Here is a 23,004-nt window from a genome sequence, read left to right as displayed (position 1 = left end):
CTAGCAAAGGAGGGGGATTTCACTGTTTCCTTGGCAACCATGGGGAGGGGGCTGGTCAGGAAGAGAAGGGGAGCTGGCCTTCTGGCCTCCTCTACTGGGCTATATTGCTTGCCTGCCTCTTTTGGTGGGGGCGTATGTTTTTTTTCTGTAGAATTAAAGGGGGGAGGAGGAATCTTTTCTGGGTAAGGGGGGGAAAGAGGGCTGGCAGGAATGGAGAACAGATCCACAAAGCTGCCCTGCCCCTCCCCCCCTTGTGCAGATATCCCAGGAAAGACACTGGCTTGATGGAGATGCAGTAGCCAAGTCCAGCTTGGATAGGACTATGAGCTCTCTGCTCTTTGGCCCACAATAGAAGAGAAGCTTTGGGCTGTGGATGCCACCAGGTCCAGCAGTGGGATGTGAAGCCCCTGTGCTTGGTGCAAACCTCAGCTTGAGATGCTCGGGCAAGGTGGCTAAACGTGGCCAATGGCAAATAATGAAGTGTCTCACCCCTCATCCAATCTGTGTGTGTGGGGGGGGGGTGGGGGCAGGGAGCAGCAGGAGGGAGCTGGATACTCATTTTCATGGTGCCTTTAAGGGCTGCAGAAGCAACTGATGAGAGACAGTGGTGTTTTCAGGGGGCAAGGGAAATACCCCTGAGCCTTGGAAGACCCTCCCCAATGTCATAAGGACAGTTGGGGCACTGTCATGGTGGGTGTGGCATTTGGATTAGCAAAATATACCAGCCTCGCCTTGATGCTGGTATGGAAAAGAGAGAAGACGAGGCTTTTCTAGTTTTCTGCGTTTTACCCCAACCCAGAGCTGCTTGGCCTTTGCTGCAGGTACTCTGTCCCAACTAGGACTGTGAACCAGAGTCCTTCCTGGATACATATTCAGCGGCCCCTAGAAGTAACATAGTGATGGGAACTGCAGAATCATTTCAGATGTTTAAAAGCAGCAGTAATGTCTAGATACAGAAGATGCGCATGCATGATCTGAGCCCGCAGACACTGCTTATGGTTTTCTTGTCCTGCCACCTTCCTGGTCATGCATGTTTTTGCAGCATGAGATAGGCCTGTGAGTGGCATGTGCACCACAGAATTTGTCCTTCAAAATCTTTTTCATTCCTTAAGTAACCTCTCCTCTGTCTCCAGCCAAGGATTCCTCCTTCAGAAAGATAAGGGGGCTGGGGTGTGTCCTGCAGTTGCCTCTTGCTTAGGAGCACCCCCCAATGCTTACTTCTCCTTCTCCCCCACCTGTCACTTTGCAGGCATCATTTATAACTATTTGTGGAGTATATTCGCAAACGCTTTCACGGCTGGGATCTAATGGTTGCTGTGGGTTTTTCGGGCTCTTTGGCCGTGTTCTAAAGGTGGTCCTAATGTTTCACCAGTCTCTGTGGTCGGCATCTTTAGAGGACAGCACTTTGAGGACACAGAGTACTGTCCTCTGAGGATGCCAGCCACAGCGACTGGCAAAACATTAGGAAGAACCACCTTCAGAACACGGCCAAAGAGCTCGGAAAACCCACAACAACCAATTTGTGGAGTGTTTCCTCTGACATTAGACATTATTCTTGTAATTTGAAAATAAAATAAATACTGGCATTTATCACTTACCTGCCAAACAATAGCAGTTTCACTTTCAAAGGTGCCTCAAGCATTTTCCCGGCTTCACAAATATCGAAAGAACATCTGCTGTATGCATTTTCTGATTAAGTGTTGCTTGAAATTAATGGAAGCAAAATGGTAAATGTTCTAATTCAGCACAAGTGAAATGTGGAATGATTTTTGGAAGGTGCTAGCACTGGTGGCACAGAAGCAGGAAATCTCAGGACAGACAACCATCCACGTCGTTATGATGTCTTGCATGGAAAACTTGTGGCTCTGTATGTAACCTCTCTGAGCACAGGGTGGTGGTGGGAGATATGGTCTCTGGATTATCTGCTGACCTCTACCTACCTGTGGATGATGTTTGCACAGCAGGGAGAAATGTTCCTGAAGATTCAAAGTCTGCTCTGAATGTTTGGGGAGGCCCTGAAGTGGCCTAAAGCCAAACAATCCTTGTCAGTCACTCCTGCACAAGTTCACTACTGTTTTGTACTGAAAGCAGTTGGTAGTCTTCTATTCCACCAGGCCTCCCGGTCTGATGAGTAGCTATTTAGGCCTTTTGTCTAAACGTGGCTCTCTGCAGCTCATGAGGGTTGTTCCCTGGGGCAAGAGCAGTCTGGAAGAGGGTGCCCCTCTACACAACCATTCACTCAACCTGGAAGACAGCGGGAGATGTCTGAAGGTGCATTTAGGAGATATTGTGATGTTCTTCATAAGCTATAATGACAGGAACACCCAGAAGTAGGAGAGCCTAGAATTAAAAACCAGGAAGATGCAGCATCCACAGAAAGCCCCAGAAGGCTCAAAGCAAGAGGAGATGACCAGATGAATAATTTTCTCACCCATTTGTTCCTTTTCCTTTGCAGATGTCGCTTTTGGGGGGATGTCGCCTGGGTACATCTATGATGCCGACAGAGCTGAAGAGCAGCGGCGGCACCATGACACAATGCCCTACATTGATGACTCCCCCTCTTCCTCCCCTCATCTTAGCTCCAAGAGCCGAAGTACTCAAGACACCCTCTCCTCAGGCTCCCTGGAGTCCACAAAATCTGTGAGTGCCTGTTCACCTTCCAGGGTGGCCTCTGGCAGAAAAGGCCTGGGGACCTGCAGGCTTGCAGTCCCTTATGTGATCTACCCATTCAAAGGTGGAACTTGGAAAAGGCCTGGGTGGAGAGCGGCGCCGTTATCCTTCTGGCTGGAGATGCCTTGGGCAACAACCAGGTGGTACCCTAAATAAAGACCTCTAGCTTCCCTGACCCTGGGCAGAGGGATCTGCAGTGTCCAATGGAGGTGGGGGAATTTGCACAATTTGAATTGGGGCCCAAAGGCTTTAGGGTCCAAGGGGCCATTTCCTCCTGCCTGTTGTAGGCATTGGCTCTTCTGAGGACTTCTTCCCCAACAGGGAGGGCTGCCTGCAACTTTGCACCAAAACAGGCAACTAGCCCGAGTGTTGTTTGTTGGTCTCACTGTGGTGAGGTGTTTTGACAGGTAATAGGTGCACGAGGGTGGGGTGGGGAGTACTGGGGAAGGAATGGGAAAAGAGGCAGCCTGGGGGCTGTGACAGGGAGGGTGTCTGAACAGATGAAGGCAGAAATAAGGCAGGGCAAGCCACTCTCTAGCAGTTCTGTCTCTCTTCTGAAATGACTCTGCAACAGCATGACTTTTTCCTTTGGGTATTTTGCTTGACTTGATTCCATGTAGGTGTGTATGTGGTCAAAACTGTACAGGATACTGAAGCCATGCAGCATCCTCTGGAGAGACTTTGACATGGGGAATTCCTGCAGGCCTTCCCCATGGGCTCAGGCCTGCTGTTACTGCATGAGGAGCTGGGAACCCGTTTCCTTTTCCCAGTGAAAGAGGAAACATGGGGCCTTGCCCTTGTCATTCCCCTTGCTCTTGCGTGGTCTGTGGCATCTTTCTGCGCCTGGCCCTAGGTTTTCACTGGGCCACCTTATGCCTGTCTCTCGATGCCCGTGCTCCCCAGAGAGCAACCCACTGCCACAGTTGGGCTGTGACTGAATGCTTCTCAGCTCCATAACTTACTATGGGATTTTCTGCAGATGGGGGACTTTCAGGCACAAGCAAGCACTGTGCTGTCTAACTTTGATCTTGTGCAGGCGATTGGCACAAAGGAGGGGGCAGAGGGTCCTAGAGGACTCTCCATGGGATTGAAAAATGGACAACATTGAAAAATTGCTGAGCACCTCTTGCTGCTAAGCCCTTGACCCCTCTGTACGTGGCCTGGCTTTCCAGGAAGAGAGCGAGGAAGGCTCTTTCCCTGCGTTTGACCTTCCCGGAGGCGCCTTGCCTGTCATGCAGCTGAGCATTAGTCAGGTTGTCTTTGGCGTCAGTGGGGGACTTGGGGGAGGGTGGGATGAAGCCAGACAGAAGGTAACTCTCTGCTTGCTCCATATGTATTCCCTTTGTCCTTGGTGATACAGAACATCCCCTGGAAGGGAAGCTGTCTCCTTTTGTGGCTCAGCACAGAGCAAGCGGGAAGGTGGAGGGCCCTGCCTTGCCTTCTGGGGCTTAGCCAACGTGGTGCTCTTAATAAGCAAAGCTGCCATTCTCCCAACAAGACGGCGAAGAAATGCGAAGCCCAACAGGACTCCTTTTTTCTCTGAATGTTCTCTGCTGGGAGTTCCCGGCTCTTTCCCTGGTCCTTTCAACCTTATAAAGAGATGAAACCCCCTTTCATGGCGTTTTTTGTTTTACCACTCCTGAGTAGCAGCAGCTGTTTGTTGAAGGAAATCAGGCCTTTTAATTTCCCCTGAGTCTGACTGAGCGGGGGGGGGGGAGGAATATCTGTAACGTGGGCCAGATCTGGCCTCAAAGCTTGACAGAGCCACATTTCTGCACATGGAGATGCAGCCAGTGGCTCCGGTTGGGGCAGAAGCCCTGGGTCAGAGCCTGAAACCTCTTCTCTGCCAGCTGTTGTCCTTGAACTCTTTCCATTTGTGCATGTGAACTTTTTGGGCCAACCTGGGCTGAGGCAAGCCAGAGCATTAAAAAGTTATTTTGGACAATAACCTCCTTGGAGATTCTGAATGTTAAACTCTCCAGAAGCAAGGTTTCCCAGTTCTGGATACAGTAGTTTAAAAAGAAGGGGGGAAAGGGAGGGAGGGGGAGGGCAGTAAAAGAGAGATGTGCTCGAATAGCAGCACAGCTGGTTGAGGCAGTGCAACATCACAGGGTGGGTGCCGTTCCTCTGGACCTCACTGGTCTGGGGAGAGGAAGGAGGCTCTGAGGGCTTTCCAGAGGAGTCAGGCAAAGCAGCCTGGAAAGCCAGGCACTTCCTAGCTCTACATAAACAGTCCCATAGAAGAAAAGTCATGCTTCCCAGTCTTTTGGGAGAATTCTGTAGGAGGAATTGTACCAGCCTGGCTCACAGGGAAGGTGTTGCCCCACAAGAGACTCTGCTCCTGCAAGCAGACTTCAGAAGGTGGAGGGTTGCCCCCTGGGCTGGACACCGTGCCGCTCTGGCATGTGGGGGATGCTTTGTTGCAACCAGCTGTTGCTGCCCAGCTGCTGAGGAAGAACAGCTTCTCCCAATATCTGTGGAATCAGGAGGAGGCCCTAGAGCCCTTTGGCAGCAGAGGTGGCATGCCTCTGGTTGATTGCAAGGGAAGGCCTGGCTCATCACTGGCAAAAACTGCCCTCGCCACCGCAGCCTCTGGCAGAGGCGGGCAGCTGAGGGGAGAAGGGGAGTAGGGTAGACAGATTTCTGTGGCCGTTGCATAGGCAGCCTGGATAAGAGCTCTTTTGCAAAACTTGGGGAACCTGCAAGTGCTTCCTTACAGGGCAGGAGGTGGGCAGGGAGCAAGGCCTTTCTTGCGTCCAGCTACTGCAGGGACACTCTTGGGTCTTCTGGTGGGGGAGGGAGCTCCCAGGCAAGCCCCTTTCCCTGTGGGTCTCTCACTTCCACACCACGTTTGCCTACTTGTTCGGGTGGGTTTCTCCTTCCCCATCCCCACCACCTGCTTCTTGTTCTCTGCTGCTTTTGTTTGAAGGTACAGGGTCTTTCTGAGCCTAGGCTGGCACAACCCACTGGGCAGTTATAAACATGGTTGGCTTCTCTCCCTGCACTTCCCCACACATGAAGCAGAGCTGGCTAGAGCCACAGAAAAGGATGCCGGCAGCTGGGCTTCAGAGTTTTGTTCAACTTAGAAGAAAACGAATGCACTGCCTGCAGAGGAAGGAGTGGCAAGCAATCTCTCTCTCTCTCCTCCATTTCCAGGCTGCTGGTCTCTCTTGTGTCTGCTTCCCCCTGCCCCACACCTCTTTTTCTTTTGCCTGACTCAAAAGCTTTGCTCAGATGTGCAAATTGAGCAGCTTCTGCAAACACTGAAGTCACTTGGGGAGCAGGGAGAGGTTTTATGTAGAGACCTCCCCCGCAGCTACCCACCCCCTGGAAACAACTGTTCCTCCAGCTAAAGGGAGCATCAGGGGGAGCGGCTGGGGAGTTTTGATTCATTTGTTGTGTTTCTGCATCTTTATTCTTTCTGCTGAACTGAAATCCAGGCAGGGTGGGGGTTGTCTTCAGCCCCCTTTAACCAGGTTAGAGGTCCTTCTGCCTGATCAGGGCTTTGAGGAGCCACTGCCTGCCTGACTGAAGGGTGGCAGCACATGGTGATTGCCATAGCCAGAAAAAAATATTTGGATAACTCAGTTGAAGACATTTGGGCCAGACTTTGCAAAGGGCGTTGATCCAACAGATGTTCTGAGGAGCCCTTGAATCCTAACGCCTTTCAAAACTATTATTTGCTATCTGGGTCTATTTGTGGGGGGGAGGAGAGTGATTGGAGACACACATGGTCCCAGTGGTTCTGGGGCCAAAGAGAAAGGGGGACACATCAACTCCAGGCAAAGGACAAAGACCACACTGATTAAACAGGGGTTTCAGCAGTTTGGACCACTTCTGCAGTGAGGCTTCCCCAAGGTGGTCCAAAGGGAAGCTGGGTCAGCTGAGAGCTTTGGATCCCCATGGGAGCCTTGTGGGCCTGCACACCTTGCCTCACCAGCAAACAGGGTCTTTTCAATATTTAGCATTGTGGCTGCAACCAAAGCCAGCACTTACTTTTAAATCCAGATGTGCAGGGAGCCTAGGCCTTGCCTGAGAGCTGGCTCACACCTCTGGGAGTAGTGGCCAAAATCCTCACCCGCCCTGTTCTAAGGGAAATGCTAGAAATCTGGTAGCAGGGACCAGCAAGTACAGAGATTGGGATCCCCCATGCAGCCTGTTGTGGGAGGATAAAACCTGAACCCTCAAAGATGGCTGATGAGGAAAAGCTCACTCCCCTCCTACCTCCAAGACCATGTTGGCCTCTGCATCTGTTGCTAGGCTCGGCTTTTTTTTTTTTTTTTGATGTGCAGCCTTTACTTTCCCCCATGCATGGGGAATGTCTGTGTCTATAAGGAGGGGTGAGGCAAAAGGGAGGGGGCCCTGATCAGTACAAACAAGCAGCCATCGTTGTGGTTTTACTAGTTCCCTTTATATTACAAGGGCCCTTACTCCCCCCCCCCCTTTGAGACTGCATGGCAGGCACATCATAGCTTCGCGTTTCTGATGGACCGACAATGCAACTGATGTTGAACTGAGATTTCAAGCACAAGCCCAAATGGAGCCCATCCATCCCTGAGCCCAGTGTTGCTATAGAAGTCCCAAAGGGCCCAGAAGGTGTTGGCCTGTGGGCTCTCCCACATGTTTTAGCCAGCTGGCACTGGCGGCCCTTGGCTTGTGCTTGACAAGTCGGTGGGCATGAGCCTACACAAGTGGCAAAGAGCACCAGATAGCTAAAGCAGCAAGGGGCGCTGGTGGTAAGCTATTGCTTTCTTGGCCTTGCCTGTCTGGGTCCAGTGAGGTCTGTCTCCTACAACTGGGCTACTTACTGTGACCAGCAAAGTATACAACCAAGATTCCCTCACCTCCTTCCGGTGTTCCTTCACTTGTCTGCTGCTTGCTGCTTCTGGAGTCCAGACACTCCCTCCTGTTTTTAGGGTTCAGGTGCTGAGCCTCTCCCACAAAGGCAGCCTGTGTTGTTGGTGTTCCCAGGCATATCTGTCAAAGAAAACGTTCCTGATATCCTGCCCTCCTTTTGCTGACCTCTTACCTTTGGTTGCCTTCTTCCTTCTTTTCTCTAGAGTGAAACAGACTTGGAAAAGGGCCTGGAGATGAGGAAGTGGGTGCTGTCTGGAATCCTGGCCAGTGAGGAGACCTACCTGGGCCACCTGGAGGCTCTGCTGCTGGTAAGGGCCATGTATGCCTGTCACAGAAAGCAGTGTTAGTTTCAGGGCCAGCCTGTATATCATTGTGGGATACAATCCACCAGGAAAGTCTTTTGCACATAGCCCATGGGCAGGGCAGGGGAGTCAGGCATGGATGTTGCAGGGCTGGTGTGCATGTCATGCTCCTTTGACTGGAGCCCACCCAAAGAACTGCCTTGAGAATGCTTTGCAGGGAGGCAACAGTCCTTCTGGGTATAGGTGGTGGTGGGGGCTTTGTTCTCAGAATCTGGTTCCAGATGGGGCAATCAGAAGCCCTGGGATCCAGCATGGGGGGCAGGGAGAGGCCAGGAGAATGCATTAGGTGTGTACACACACACAGGTGTGGGCATGCTGCCTGTGAACCATGGCTGAGTGGTCCTTGATTATTGTTTTCCAGCCCATGAAACCCCTGAAGGCTGCAGCCACCACCTCCCAGCCTGTGCTGACCAGCCAGCAGATTGAGACCATCTTCTTCAAAGTGCCAGAGCTCTTCGAGATCCACAAGGAGTTCTACGACGGCCTCCTCCCGCGAGTCCAGCAGTGGAGTCACCAGCAGCGGGTGGGCGACCTCTTCCAGAAGCTGGTGAGCCCCACCCTGTGCATCCCGCCGGCTGTTTGAAAAAAGGGCCTCTCCACCCCTACCCTGGTTGCCCCATGGCTGTCCTTTGTCACAGGGTTATGGGGCATGGGGGGGGGCTAGGAGAGATGGCAGCTGGGGTGGGGGAGATGTGTGGGACCCAGGAAGGCACCCAGGTGGGAAGGCTAGCAATGGTCCTGCCCTGCAGATGGAGGTGGTTGAGTTCTGTGTCTTGAGAGTAGGTCAGTCCCCTCCAGGGCCACTAGCATATCTTGCTGTGTGTGGACTTGTGAGTCTCGGCTGGCAGGTTTTGCCTTTTGTCTTCTGGCTTTGTTTTCCTTGCTTGCTGTGCTCTGAAGTACATGGAGGCACATGAGGGAAATGATGCCGAGGCCCCTGGAAAGTCTCCTCCTGTTCTCCTCGATGCCTGCCATTCTCCCCATCTGTCCTGTTGAACACCATTTTGCTGTTGTGACTCATCATCCTGCAGCCTGGGGAGGGGGCACAGCCCCCTTGGCTGTCCTGAGAAGTCCCTCCTAGTCCAAGACGCGTCCACATCCCTCCAGTGTGCACAGGTGCAGCGGGTGCTTTCCTGTGCAGGGAGTTCCACTAGCAAGCCTTTGCACATGTCACTTTATGGAAAGGACTCTGGCCACTTTCTGGGGATTTCCCTTCTCCATCTTTCTTTCCTTTCAAAGAAAGCAACACTGTGTTCCTGAGGTGGAATTTTTTGGCAAGGGACCTCTGGTATTATGGGACCAGTACCTCATGCAGCTCTGCTATCTCCTGTTAGTGGATTTTCCTGCTGCTGCAGCTTTTCTGAGCCTGCTGGAGGGGTGGGAGGCCAGGCCTGTCAGGTTTGCTGGGGGCAGGGAGCACTGGAGTGGGGGAGAAGTAGGGCCAAGACCCCTGGCAGCCAGAGGGAAAGACTTCAGAAAACAGCCCCTGTCTTCTGCGACACAGCTGGCAGAGGCCTTCTCTCGGGCCTGTTTAACACAAATGGCAGTCATGTCCAGGAGGAAGCCTAACCCTCAAAGTAAACAAACTGAATTTCTGTAGAACCAGCAGAGAATTTGAAGAGGGGGAGCTTGTTGGGTAAAGGAAGGATTATGAAGGGGGCGCTTTTGTTGGTGAGGTGTTTCTGCCTCTTCTCCTGGAAGCACAGGCTCCTGCAGAGAGGGTGGTCTAGTTGGGGCTGCTCTTGTAAGGCAATGTGCCCAGTCAGCGGACTGTGGAGGAGGAGAGCTGCTCCAATGTTCAGACCTGCTTGGAACATTCTTGGGGATTTTCTGAGCTCAGTGGTTTGCCATCTGGCCTGGAGTGTGGCTTCTGTTTCCAAGTCGGCAAATGAGATCACAGCTAAGTCCCCACGGTTAAGAGTGGTTTATTCTGGGACTTTTGACCCTTGTGTTGCTCTTCTGCAGCCTCGCCTCCCTCCTCTTTCAGACAGCTGGGTTTTGCTCTCCCTTTGGGCTGCTCAGACTGAACATCCTCACAGGGCTGTTGTGAAGGTTCCATGAGAGTGGGAGGATATGTGTGGAGAATTCAACCTTGGTTCCCTGGAGGATAGCAGTCAAATGAGTCTTCCATGTTAATGTGCCTGGACTGTGTGCTACTCATCTGCTGCTGGTGTTTTTCAGCTCCCAGACGTGTTCCAGAAGGAGACAGTTTAAAGCAGAGAGCTGTGGCTTTTCCATGCAACTTAAAAATGCTGGAAGGGTAGCTCATAGCCAAGGGCTCTGGATTGTATGCCCCTTGCCCTGGTCTCTGCTCTTTGCTTTTCAAGATTTGTGGGCCCTTGGCTTGTGGCTGCCTGAGGGCTGTGGTGTTTTGTTTGTGCTGCCTCCTCTATTTTCCCTCCCCAGTTGAATCTTCCCTGCCTGAACTGGTCCCTGGGAGCTCTTCCTCCACAAATTGGGATATGAACAGGACTGCCTCTGGCCATTGAGGAATGGGGGCATGTATATGAATGTGTGTGCATATGTGAGTGCACAGGTGCTGAGCAGAGGAGGGGACTGATTATTGTTCCTATAATTTCCGATGGGGGAGATGATGCAGGAGCATCTCCAGGAATCTCCCTTTGTCCTTCTTGACATGTTCTGTGTTGTGCCCACGGTGGGGTGTGGGGAAACAGTCCTCTTCACTCCTCCTCCTTCCTCTCTTGCATTGCTTTCCTCTCCCATTTGCTTCCTGTAGGCCAGCCAGCTGGGAGTCTATCGGGCCTTTGTGGATAACTATGAGGTTGCCATGGAGACAGCAGAGAAGTGTTGTCAGGCCAACGCTCAGTTCGCAGAAATCTCCGAGGTAATGCTGTGATGCCAAGGCATATACGCCATAGAGGCGGCTGTACCTCCATCTGCTTCGTGGGCTTGGATGGGCCCTCGGGAGGTGCCTGTCGTTGCTACCTCTTTCAACTGTGACCTGCCCCTCCCCCCCGCTCTTCTCTTTTTGCAGGCTGGTGGCAAGAAGGAGGGTCCCCGTGGGATTCAGGCCCATGGATCTTGCATGTGGTTGCTTCAGAGTGGTTAGGAATTTGTTCTTGTGTCAGGGTTGACTCTGAGCAGGACTGCATAGTAGCAGAGGCTGTCTGCAAGGCTGAATGAAGTTGTTGGCCATCTTTGCTGGGGGGGGGGCTTTTAGCAGTCTTGACATTGTTGCTCTGCTGGGCAAAGCTGGGATACAACAGTTGGTATTCTGCAGTGATATTGCCCTAAGTTAAAGGGATGTGAGCAAGTGATAAGGAGTCCCACTTGAGCCACAAGGATTCCCATCCATCAAATAGAGTGCAGGTTTCATTAGTCAGAAGGTGGAAGGGTGCTCCTGAAGAAGGGTTTATTTTCTCAGCCATGAGTGTTTCTCAAGTGGAAGTGTTAAGGCTTCAATTTCCTCCAGGAGGGAAATCCTGTTGACAGGAACAGCTTGTTTGGGCTTCCCTCCAAAGGAACCCAGAAATGCCTGGATTTTATGCCCTGCAATGCAGTCTTTGCTTTGCTACATGTAGCTGGGTGCTGCCAGCAGTTTGCATTTGGGCCCGTTTCCTGGTGTTTGGGTCCACACTATTCCCTGGGGCAGATTCTCTGCACCCCTACAGGGTAGGAGCACAGAAGCTGAAGAAAAGGCTGAAGACTCAATCACTGCATTAGACAGAGGCAATCTTAGTTCTGAAGCAGCTCTGGAAACTCAGGGGTGCAGAGAGCCTCCTCACCTGTCTTATGTCCCCTCTTGGTCTCCTCAGGGTTACAGGTATCTTCATGATTCTGAAGAATTCTTTCCCTCCTTATTTTTATCATGGCATTAATTTCCATGCAAGGAGAAACCTCCTCCAGCCCCTGTCCTTAAAGGCCATTCCTGGTCCTTCATGACCCCCCTCCTAACATCTTCCCAGAAGTCCATGGCTTACTGTGGCTGTATCAAAGGAGAGTTCTCTGTCCTTCCTCGTAGGCCATTGTACTGAGGATGGGAAAGGTTTAAATATTTCTCCTTGCATCTTGGGTGTAGGTCTTTGTCTCTTGTAGATGCTGCCTCCTCTACAGCAAAATACTTCTACTGGGAGGCAGTGAGGGGCTATCCTCTAGCTCTCTCCAATGCTTTTCTAGGAATGAAGATTTTGCCTGTTCCAGCCACCTCCCAAAATAGTTACTATCTTGTAACATGACAGGAGTCTCTGCTCTGGCAACCAGCCTGTGAAAAGCAACATCGGCTTGGTGCAGTGTCTCCTTTTTGACCAATGATGTGGCTTGTCCATGTGCCACGGTTGTGGGCTGTGGGAGCTTGTCTGAGCTTGTAGGGAGCCAGCTTGTGATGTTTTCTCAAACTGCAGAGAAAAATGAAGGTATCAAATCTGTTTTCTACTCTTTCTTAGAACCTGAAGGCCCGGAGCACCAAGGATTCAAAAGACCAGACAACTAAAAACTCCCTAGAAAGTGAGTGGCACAGCTCAGATTCAGAACTGCACTGCAGTCAGGATGGGGCCCCTCTGATTCACGGGTGGAAATTCGAAGCAGTCTTGTCTGTGGGTCCTGTGGATAAGCAGATCTCAGGAAGGGCTAGAATAGAATGCAGAGGGGTGGCATTTGTGTGGCAACAGGAAGGCTGTGATGTTCTGCCCTAGCAGCCCAAGGGGATGAGGGGTTACACCATCCTGCCTGCCAGTTGCCCAAGGGGCTTTGCAAAGGGTCTCACAGTTGTTATGAGCCTCCCTTTCTCCTGACCAATCCTTGTGTGGCTCTGAAGGCAGCTGGTGAACTTTTTCTCCCCCATCCTTTGTTCTCCTCAGCACTCCTCTACAAGCCAGTGGACCGTGTCACACGCAGTACCCTCGTGCTCCACGTAAGTTGCTTTGAAGGTCAGCGCTGTAACTGTCTCTGCAGGCAAGGTCAGCATCAGCACACAGCTCTCTCTCTCCCTGTTTGGAATTCCCAAACTCTGTTTGCAGCAGGCAACAGCAAAAGGGATTGAAATCTGGCCCAAACATGAGCACCGAAGCAGCAGCTTTTAAAAAAAATTGTATGTATTCCCAGTGTGATTTGAGACACTCAGAATTCCCCTGAAAGGAAATGTAAATCTTGATGCTTGATATGCCACTATTTCTATGGGGGTTTTATGTTAAGAGTCTACAAGAGGGCTATAATCTCCTGCTGTTTCTTTTTTCCCCTGAAACTAAGCTGAAAAGGTTAATATCAGGTTTCCTCTGGGTAGTGATGGTGGAGGAGGCAGGAGATGACAATGCCATCACTGGCAGTTTCATAATGGGTTATCAGCTGCATGAGAGGTCTCCATGCCACATATTTGATATAGTGCAACAAAACATTACACAAAACTGTATTAGAAAACATAAAAATAACTGCACATCTGTATAAACATGAGAGCTAGTCCAGATTGGGAAGCCTGGTAGATTTTCCATGGCTGGATTTTGCTAGGTTTTGATGGAAAAGAAATATACTTGGTCCTCATGTCAGTGTTGTCCCCTCTTGCACCTGGCACGAGGGGATTTGGAACCTTCAGAGCCATTCACAGCATCTCATCTTCTCCAGCCTGATATATCTCTGTTCCAAATGTTCTTTCTTCTATCTCTGCCCTCCAAACCCCACCCAAAGTGTCCTTCTTCCAAAGGGCCCTTCCTTTCCTTCCAGCCTTCCATTTCTCCCTCTCTTCCTCCAAAGACTTCACTCTTCATGGAACCTACATCTGTAAACAACATTGGTTCACATGCATTCCACCTCCATTTCCTCCCTCCCTCCCACCCATGATTTGTCAGCTCCTTCGCTGTTAAAACTCCTTGGGCAAGGTAACAGCAGTGCTCTTAATGGTGTTTGCATTGATGATGCACAAAGGATGTGAGCTGGAGTAAAGAAAGTTTTGCCCCAGGGTGAGTCTCTGTGCCTCTTTTGTGGAGACCTATGAATTCAGCAGTTGCCGTCCCCTGAGGGTTTCCTTTTCCTTCCTATTGATGATGCAGGATCTGCTGAAACACACTCCATCAAGCCACCCAGACTACTTGCTCCTGCAGGACGCCCTCCGCATCTCTCAGAACTTCCTTTCCAGCATCAATGAGGAGATCACACCCAGGAGACAGTCCATGACCATACAGAAAGGAGAGGTAAGTTCCCAAGGGTTGCCAGCCACAGGTGGACACTTGGATTATGTAAAGATAGTCCTGTGGCACGCATTTATTTTGGCATCAGTGTCCACACACACTGCCCAGTCCTTCATCAGATGCACAAGGTGTTACTTCAGGTTGACACCCCCTCCAACCCAGATGTTCTGAGTATAACATGTTCTTACATTGGCTGAGTTCTGGGTGATGCAGACTGCTAAGGTTGGAATGGCTGATGCAGGCCATTGGAGAATACTGAGCTGAACGGAAGGCCAGCTTGGAGGGAGCCTGGTTTCTGGCTATTGTATTGTTGCAATTAGCCTGGGGAAGACGGACTGGGGTTCTGGTTGTGGGTCAGCAACCGAGGCTCTGGGCCTCCTACCATCGTCCTGCCTCAGTGGCCACCCCTCACAGGCAGGTGGAGAGGAGGCAGGATGTGAAGTGCTTTCCTTCCTATGGGCATGGTTATTTTTGCAGAATGATATATAATAAGATGCTGAAGGTGAGATTATGGGATGCTGATTAAACTGTAACTGACGCTCCCAGCTGGCAAGGTCCTGGTGTGTGTCTTGTGAGTGGGTATGAGTGTCTCTGGCTGGGATATGCAGGCTTTGAAGAGATCCCTGCAGCATCCTAATGAGCGGGGAGGGAAAGAGGGAGGGGGCATTCAGCCTCTCTGTGGGGCACCCTTTCTTTGCCACAGTTTACAGCTCTAAAAGGCTGGCGGGAAATGGCAGCTTGCTAATATTTCTGGGAAGGAGGTGTTGCTTCCTTACATGTGGGATGAGAGGGGTCTTTTCTCCCAGAATCTTAATTTCACAGGCTTTTCTTTCTCATTCTCCCGCAGCTGCCAGGCACTGCTCTTCATTTTGTCCCTGGAGGTTGTGGGTGGGGCGACTCTGCTTTACTCGGCCTTTCTGCACTTCTGATGGTTCGGCAGGCATGTACTTTGAATCAGCTTGTAAACTGGGGTGGGTGTGGTCAAGCAATGCATCTAACAGCCCAACCCAAATGTGCCACCACAGCCTGGCCATCTGCCTCGCTTTCTGCCCTTGCATCTCTCTCCATGCCACTGATGGCAAGATGCCCACAAGCTGATATAGGGGAAGCTGAAATGGTGAGGCTTTACTTGCATCATGCTTTTTAGGATCATATGCTGTGGTTTGCGAAAATGCTTTGTAATCAGGTACATACAATAACAGGCATGGCTAGGCTGCTTCCTGCTGTTGTTCTGGTAGGCTTCTCCATCTCTATCTTTAGTAGACACAAGCCACCATCCCCTCCTTGGTGACTGAGCTGTTATGGAAGCCTCCTTTGTGAGCTGATTCCCCACTTCTGTGTTTCTGACCAGAAGTAAAGAAGACATCACCCCTCATGCCTTTCAAAGTTCAGTCCTCACCCATCCCTGCTAGGGTTGGGAATGGGAGAGAGTCAGGAAGGTCATCTGAAGGGCTGACTCAAACAAGTATGTGCCATTTTCAGCAGATGTGGGAAATATGCGCTGAAAAATCTTGGTTCCTGTTTATGCACTGCATCTGTCAAACTCCTCACTGCTCAGAAAGTTGGGTTGAGCACAACCACATCTTAAAAGGCTATATCTGTGTGTAGGGTGTAGCAGTGTAGGGATGTTACTCATTCATCCAGGACATTTCCTGGTTCCCACTCTGAAGGGTTCTGTGTGCTGGCTCTGTAAGCAACTCCTAAATACACACTCAAATTAGTCTCCTGTTGGCCGGTGGCAGGTCAAAGTAGCCTCAGGCTTGCTGAAGCTGTGTGGATACCCAGTGCCCAACACAAAAACAGCCTTCTCTCCAAGCAGCAGACGTAATGGAGAGGTGTTGATGAGGTGGGTGGGTGCATGGATATATCAGCAGTGCTGCAACAGATGCACTTGAAACATAAGTCATCTGGGCATCAAGGTCTTGAACTGGTGCATCTGAAACACACAAGATGGGAAACAGAAACCCATGAACATTTTGCTTGTCTCACTCAAACAAGGACACTGGCACCCAGAGGAGGAGCAGTGCATCTTTGCATTCTAATTCATAAGCATTTGTTCTTTAAAAATATTAAATGAGGATTTGGTATTGTTGAAGAGATGCTTTGCTTTATGGCTCTGTGCAAACACTCCTTCCCATGCACTTCAGAGGTGGATTGTAAAACGTCCCCCTTGTCTTTGCCTGGCATCTTCAATCCTTGGGGGCAAATGAGTATAGAGAGATTGTGGAGACACTAATGCAGGCTGGCATTGTGGAGGCCTCGGCAAAGCGGGTGAGGGGGGCAGGGATTCTCCTCCAGACTGAGCTCCCTGATGGCTTCTGATGCTTCCTGTTGCCAGCCAGCAGTTCTGAACCTGAACTTGGGCCAGGCTTTGGCAATGCTGCCTGAAAAGCACATTTTGCAAGGTGGTAAATGCTACTTGGGTGTTTGCATCTTCATCGTTCTCTCTCTTTCTAAAAGCTACCTCTAAAGCAGGTATAATAAAAATCGACTTGGGCTGCCCAGTGTTCTCATTTGGTCCAGACGAGTATGAAAAGTCTGAGCACTGAATGGATGGGACACTTATGGAACTGCCTGAGTCCAAATCAGTTTTGTATGGTTTTGATGAAATGTTACACCCTGTTAAGCAAAGATGGGTTAGGACAAGGTGGGGTAAATCTACCCCAGATTCCATCCTCTTGGGAAGCATGGCCCGTGAATGGTTCATTCACAGGACTGGGGGCAGAACTGCTGCTGTTCAACTCTGCTGTCCTTTAGGGATGAAATTCTGTTAAATCTGTGCCTTCTGCCTTGCTCTCTTGAGCAGGAGAGAGGTATTTTGTTGCCTTTGTTAGAAATTTTACTTGGGTTCTGTGTTGCTGCTTGTGTTGTCTGCTTTCATCATCTTGTGGACTGTGTTGACTATATAATGGGAATGCCTGTAGAGTCCATCACCTGGAATGCTCCATCCAAAGGTGTCTGCTGCCCCTCCCCCGCTGAGCTCACAAAGAGCTTTCAGCAAATATTACATTTGGATGAGGCTGTCTTCATGTGTGTGAGATCATGAGATCTACATCACTTTGCTGAAAACTGTTCTTCAGAATTATCCCAGATCCAAAATATTACTCCTGGGAATTCAAGAAATTAACCTGCAGTATCTCCTTTGAGCCTCGTGTCCTGGAGAATGTTCACAATACACAGTTTGATTCCTCTTTAATAGGTAGGATGCTGTCCTAAGAAACTCTGAGATTATTTGTTTGGCGAGATACATAGAATTTTCTGTTAGGAAGTTTAGGTGCAGTCCCTTGCACTGTAATGGTTGACTCTTTGGCCTAGTTTTTTCTCTCTACACCATAAAAAAACTCAAATCCCTAGTCAAAGAGCTTTCTTAAGTCCTTGAAAGCTTACTCCGAGCCTTGTGACATCTTTATTGGTACTCATGGATGTGTTGCTCCATAGATGTTTGGACTTCAGCCACTCCCTAGCATCTATAAATCTGTGTGGTCAGAAAGGGGGAGGGAGCATTGCTGCCAAGTCATGGCCCTGCACAGGTGAGGTTTCTGGATAGTTTTCTGCTGCCCTCTGGTGGTCTCCTTGATATCTGACAGCAAACTCACTGTAGGCATAAAAAAGGATTGTAGAGAATTTTTGCCTGTCTAGCGAATCCCTGAAAACAGGTACAAAGCTAGCAATGCAGAGAAGGTCCAAGATACAGGTGGGAGCCTCTGGGATGGTCCTCCTTTAGATGACCTTGATTCAGGCCCTGTGGCTGCTATGTGGAAGTGGCTTCTATGGACAGGGTGCTTGACGTGGGAACAGTAATCAGTGCAAGCTGCTGACTGTCCTGTTGGAGGGTCTCTGCAAGTATTTCCCTAGAGTGTGTGGGCTGGTGTCACACAATTCTGGTACGGGTGTCAACACTCCTCCCTCAGCAAACAGGAGACATTTTGTGAGCTGTTTGGTGTCAGTCCAATCCTCTCATTTTGTCAAGTCTTATTACTATTGTAACTGACATGGAATCCTTTCAGCTAAAGACATTCAACCAATGAGAAAGTTTAAATCTTGGATAATTTGTCATGGAATTTATCTGCAGACCCCAGGACTTATAATGAGTGAAAGCAGAGAAAGAATTTGCCCTTCTAGGCCTAAGTCCAAAGTTTGGTCCTGGATACTGCCCAGTTTCTCTGCCACTCTATTGAACTGCACTGCTCAGAATTTTTCTGGGATATATCTTTAAAATGGCATCTGTCCTCTACAGCAGGGGTCCTCAACCTTGGGCCTCCAGATGTTCTTGGTCTTCAACTCCCAGAAATCCTGGCCAGCAGATATGCTCCACAGTGCCTTTTCCCACACTGTCTTCTCTCAAGGGGCATTCTTCCCTTTTTGGAGGGGGAGCCCAGGAAGATGCAGGCTATTGGCTCTGAGGTGGAATGGCAAGCACTTGGCAGATGGTTCTTGCAGATCAGCTTTCCAAGGACATGGGTCCAGACGAGCTTAGTGTAGCACTGGAGAGTTTAATCCAGTGAAAATACTAGGTACATAGCAAGTACCAGGTAGAAAGCACAGCACTTCTCACTCTGGAGTCATGGCCGCACAGAAGCTAGTGATACCATAATGACTGATTTGGCCTGTGGTTGCCTGCCAGAGAGGTTTGGCTACAGGTGTCTATTCTTTTGTAGGCAATTGAGGAAACAAGGAGCAGACTTTGTGGCCAAGGAAAAACAGCAAATCAAACTCCACTGGTGGTAGGGTTTCAGCTGTTTCTTTGGATACTTTGCTGCTCTTGCCGATGGAGGTTTTTTAAATTTGAGAAGCAGCCATAGCCATGTGTGCCCATGTATGTTGAGGGAATAGCCTTTATCTCAATGAGCTCTTTTGAGGTTCTGGACTCTTCTCTTGCCTTTCACCAAATCACATTGGCAGAGAAGCTCTTTGGACAGCTGTTGATGCCTTCACAGTGGAAGGGACATTCAACACCTTGCTCTGAACTTTCTTTTTTGTGGCAAGGAAAACTTGTGCTCTTGTTCTAGCCCTGGTTGTTTGCTCCTCTGCTTCTTGGCGCATTGGCTGACTGTTGTTTTCATGCCCCATGTTTTCTACTCAATATTCCCCTGGTTTGATGCCTGATGTACCTTCTGACCTACTACTGAATTATATGGGCTCTGAACAGCTATGATTGAATTCTCCCTCTGTTGAATCACTCAGGAATCTGATTTGGCCCTCTAACTCTATGTTGGTGCCTCATCCCTTCAGTTGTACAGCACCTCTTTCCCATGCTCGACTGGATAGGGCACATGCACATCTTTCCCATGCTTGACTGGATAGGGCACATACAGCAGTCCTTATCTAGGACTGCTGTAGCTGAAGGCCAACTCCTGTCCCTTCTACACCCAGTCCTTGCTTCTGACCTTCACCTTCTTCATTTGCTCAAAGCTGCTTTGTCTTTTTTGGCAGCACCGTCAGCTCCTGAAAGACAGTTTCATGGTGGAGCTGGTGGAGGGAGCCCGCAAACTGCGCCATGTCTTCCTCTTTACGGACCTGTTCCTGTGTGCCAAGCTCAAGAAACAGATTGGAGGGTGAGGCTGTCTTGTGTTTCCTCAGGAATGTCTGACTGTGTGGGCCCAGGACATAAAGGGGTGGGAAGAAAGCATGTCAGGAAGAGTCACCTGGGACGACTGATGCAGCAGAAATGTGGAAACGTGGAAAGAGAAAACTGTGCATCTGCTGACCTGCCTGCTCCCTTCTAGACAGTCTTCCTTTTCACACTGATACCACAGGGAGTACAGGCTGCAGTGCCATTTTGAAAATCTATAGGGAGTTAAACAACCAGAGTAAGCAGAGGGGCAGGCTGGTAACCCTCTGCTTTCCCACTCTTGTAGGAAAAGCCAACAGTACGACTGCAAATGGTACATTCCACTCGCAGACCTGAGCTTCCAGATGGTAGACGATTCGGAGGCTGTGCCCAGCATATCCCTTGTCCCGGATGAGGAGCTGGACGCCATGAAGATCAAGATTTCACAACTCAAGAGTGACATCCAGAGAGAAAAAGTAAAGCTGGAGGGATGGTGGTGGTGGTGGTGATGAGTAATAATGATGCATTAACATTAGTGTGGAGGTATTTGTGGCAAAACCAAATCTTTTGGCACCTCAGTTAGACATTTTTATTTTGCATGAGCTCTGATGGAATGCAGCCCACTTTTTTGAAAACAAGACATGGTGTTTTTGGGGGCACATTAACAAACTTGCCAGCAACTCAGTCTAAGAGGATGAGGAATTCCAGCTGGTCACAGCTATATTTCTAGCAGTTATGCAGCCTCAGCAGTTGCTTAGGATAAATATGCTAGCTAAGTGAATGTGTGCCAAAACAGCCTCACCTGTGGCCTGTGGGTGTTCTGGGCAAAGCTGGCAGCTCTCCTTGTGCCACAGAAAATCCATACCCAGAATGAGTGGCAGGATGTGTAGGAAAGTGATGTCTCCAAGCTGCTGCCCCTGGCACTGTTGCTTATCTAGCATGGAGCCAGTAGTGTTGGCAATCACAGCATTAAGAATGCCTTCCTTCCCCAGAACAGCATTTTATTTGGTGCACTCAAGTTTGTTCATAGGAGTTCCAGGATTCTGGTGCCAGAGGACCTTGTGCATGTAGGAGGTTCAGTTGAGAGAGGGAGGGTGCTGGCTGGAGGGACCAGTGATGAAATGGGGGAAGCATAATGCCAAGGAGATGGCTTGCACCAGCAATGTGGGTCCTTTTGGGAGGGAGGGAGGGAGGGAGGGAGGGAGGGAGGGAAGGAAGGAAGGAAGGAAGGGAGGGAGAGAGAGAGAGAGAGAGAGAGAGAGAGAGAGAGAGATGTTAATGGAAATGAAATGCTGAGGTTCCTGTGTCCATCACAGGGATAGGACGTGATGGCCTCCTTGTCTGTTCTTCCTTCAGAGGGCTAACAAGGGCAGCAAGAATATGGAGAGACTGAAAAAGAAGCTGTCGGAGCAGGAATCCTTGCTTCTGCTTATGTCTCCAAACATGGCTTTCCGAGTGCATAATCGCAATGGCAAGGTGAGAGGCCCTTTGGGTGTCTAAAAATGAGGTTTGGACAGGGTAGGTTTATAATTCTACTCCACACTACTTCATCATTAGGCCTTCTATGTTTGCGTCTCCATGGGATGTTGTCCACGAGTTTAGCTGCAGTCCCGTGATCCTGGAAACGAATTGGAAGTAGGACTTAGGTGTTTTATTTCGGACTCCCCGCCAAAAAAAGTTCAAGAGTCTTTCAACCACAAGTGCTGCATGCATATGGGGAAAGCAGTATTTTAAAGGAGAACATTATTGCTTTGAAAGGCTGTGACAGCTCCTGATGTACTTCCAGGCTCAAGTCTCCATGAGGTAGTAGACCTTGCCACGAGACATATTAGTTTTTTTCCAGCTTTGGGACAATTGCAAGAAAATGGCATCCGCTGTTATTCATTAATGTAAGACTACGATGGAGTTTTGTATGTGCAGAGTTAATAAGCTATATATCAAAATCTCCTTCAAAGCAGTCCAGTATTTAAACACATTTTCATATTTTGGTCCTGGTCATTGTCCTTTTTGGTCCATCTTCATTTACACCATCTTCTTGACAATAGTTGTTTGCACCATGTTAACTGTTCTTTTCAGTAGTACTGGGGGGGGGGGAGGAGACTAGATTGGTTTTAACTTTGTTTTACAGGTTAAAAAAACTCGTTTGTCTTCAAGATGCCACAATATTTTCTGTTTTGAAACACATTGAAAGTTTGAAAGGTGCCACAAGACTTTGCTTTTTATTTCATTTTGGTTATCCATTTTCACTTGACTCCAGTTTTGGAGGCTCAATTATGTTGTTCAGTAGTTTCTGGAACAGGATTTGAGTGAGTTGATCCTGGTTAGAGTTCTCCCTTTCTCCCCTTTCTGTTGCTAGCTGTAGGAATCAGGAACACTTTTCATGTCAGCACTGTAAGTGTGCATGCATATGGTGCAGGTGGTGGTGTGTAGTGTTTTGCAGATGGAGGACCTAGAATAACATCAAATCAATTCCCTACAATGCAACTGTTCCCCACATAAAAGTCACATCACAAGACTTTTGGGCTTCATGCTTTCAGATGTCTCCTGTACAAAGATACTGGTGTTTTTCCGCTGATCCCTCCCTGTTTTTCCTCTTGTGGCCCGGGAGAGAGAAACTCAAAGTGCTTGTGTTTCAGATGTTCTTAAATGCTGCCATTTTATAGTTTTAGAGAACAAAGGAATAATTATGTCAGATCCATTTAAATTGGACTATGTCCTCTCTCCATTTTTGAACTGGACTGCAAGTCTCATAAGTTCACACCACTGGACGTGCTGATAGGGGTTATAGGCAAAAAAAAATTAAATTAAATTAAATTTAAAAAATTAAAACACTGGAGAAGCCCCAGTATCCACCTCCTTATTAAAATGATCTGCAGAGATGATGATCTTGCATCCTTCACAATGATTTTTGCATGGCTTTTAATAGTGTGGGGTTTTTTTCTTCCTCACCAGTTTGCATTGAAATGTTTGTTTTAACCTCAGAAAAGTGCATTATTGCTTGCTCTAGCCTTAAGGCTTGTTCTTCACAATGTCTCTGCCTGGCTTGTCTTCACTTTCAATAATTCTGTATTCACTGACACTTGCAATGTTTGAAAGGGTGCATTTTGGAAAAGGATTGGACTTTGTTTACAAAAAGCTGCAGAAAGAACAGTTTGGTTTGTCCGTGCAAAGGGATCAGCATTGTTCAAGGACACTACTGAAAGCAATCCTGGAGATTTCTAAGATGATATCATATGGGGGGGGGGGAAGCTTCAAATGAAGGAATAACTTCATTTGAAGATTTTAGGAAAGAGGGATGATCACGTTTATTATTTCTCATTTCCAAATATTGTTGTTACTGTCTAGAGAGGCAAACCTCATTTGAGAACTGCAGATTTTTCTGATGATAGATATACTGGGGAGCTAGAAAGATTAACCTAAATAATCT

General features: G+C 49.1%; 1 protein-coding gene across 1 annotated transcript in view; it reads left to right on the top strand.

Annotated features, from left to right (window-relative positions):
• BCR (BCR activator of RhoGEF and GTPase) overlaps nt 1–23,004 on the top strand; it is an 80,147-nt gene that overhangs the window by 16,424 nt on the left and 40,719 nt on the right. The window contains exons 2-11 of the mRNA XM_072983078.2: nt 2,456–2,640; nt 7,731–7,835; nt 8,251–8,436; nt 10,627–10,734; nt 12,293–12,353; nt 12,707–12,759; nt 13,889–14,029; nt 19,460–19,581; nt 19,885–20,053; nt 20,934–21,053. Coding sequence (XP_072839179.2) covers nt 2,456–2,640; nt 7,731–7,835; nt 8,251–8,436; nt 10,627–10,734; nt 12,293–12,353; nt 12,707–12,759; nt 13,889–14,029; nt 19,460–19,581; nt 19,885–20,053; nt 20,934–21,053 — 1,250 coding nt within the window. The remainder of the gene's footprint in view (nt 1–2,455; nt 2,641–7,730; nt 7,836–8,250; nt 8,437–10,626; nt 10,735–12,292; nt 12,354–12,706; nt 12,760–13,888; nt 14,030–19,459; nt 19,582–19,884; nt 20,054–20,933; nt 21,054–23,004) is intronic.

The sequence above is a fragment of the Pogona vitticeps genome, chromosome 14, assembly GCF_051106095.1.
Source record: "Pogona vitticeps strain Pit_001003342236 chromosome 14, PviZW2.1, whole genome shotgun sequence".
NCBI classification, from domain to species: domain Eukaryota; kingdom Metazoa; phylum Chordata; class Lepidosauria; order Squamata; family Agamidae; genus Pogona; species Pogona vitticeps.
Note: the sequence above shows the minus strand (reverse complement) of the source record. Positions and strands in the feature narration are given on the sequence as shown.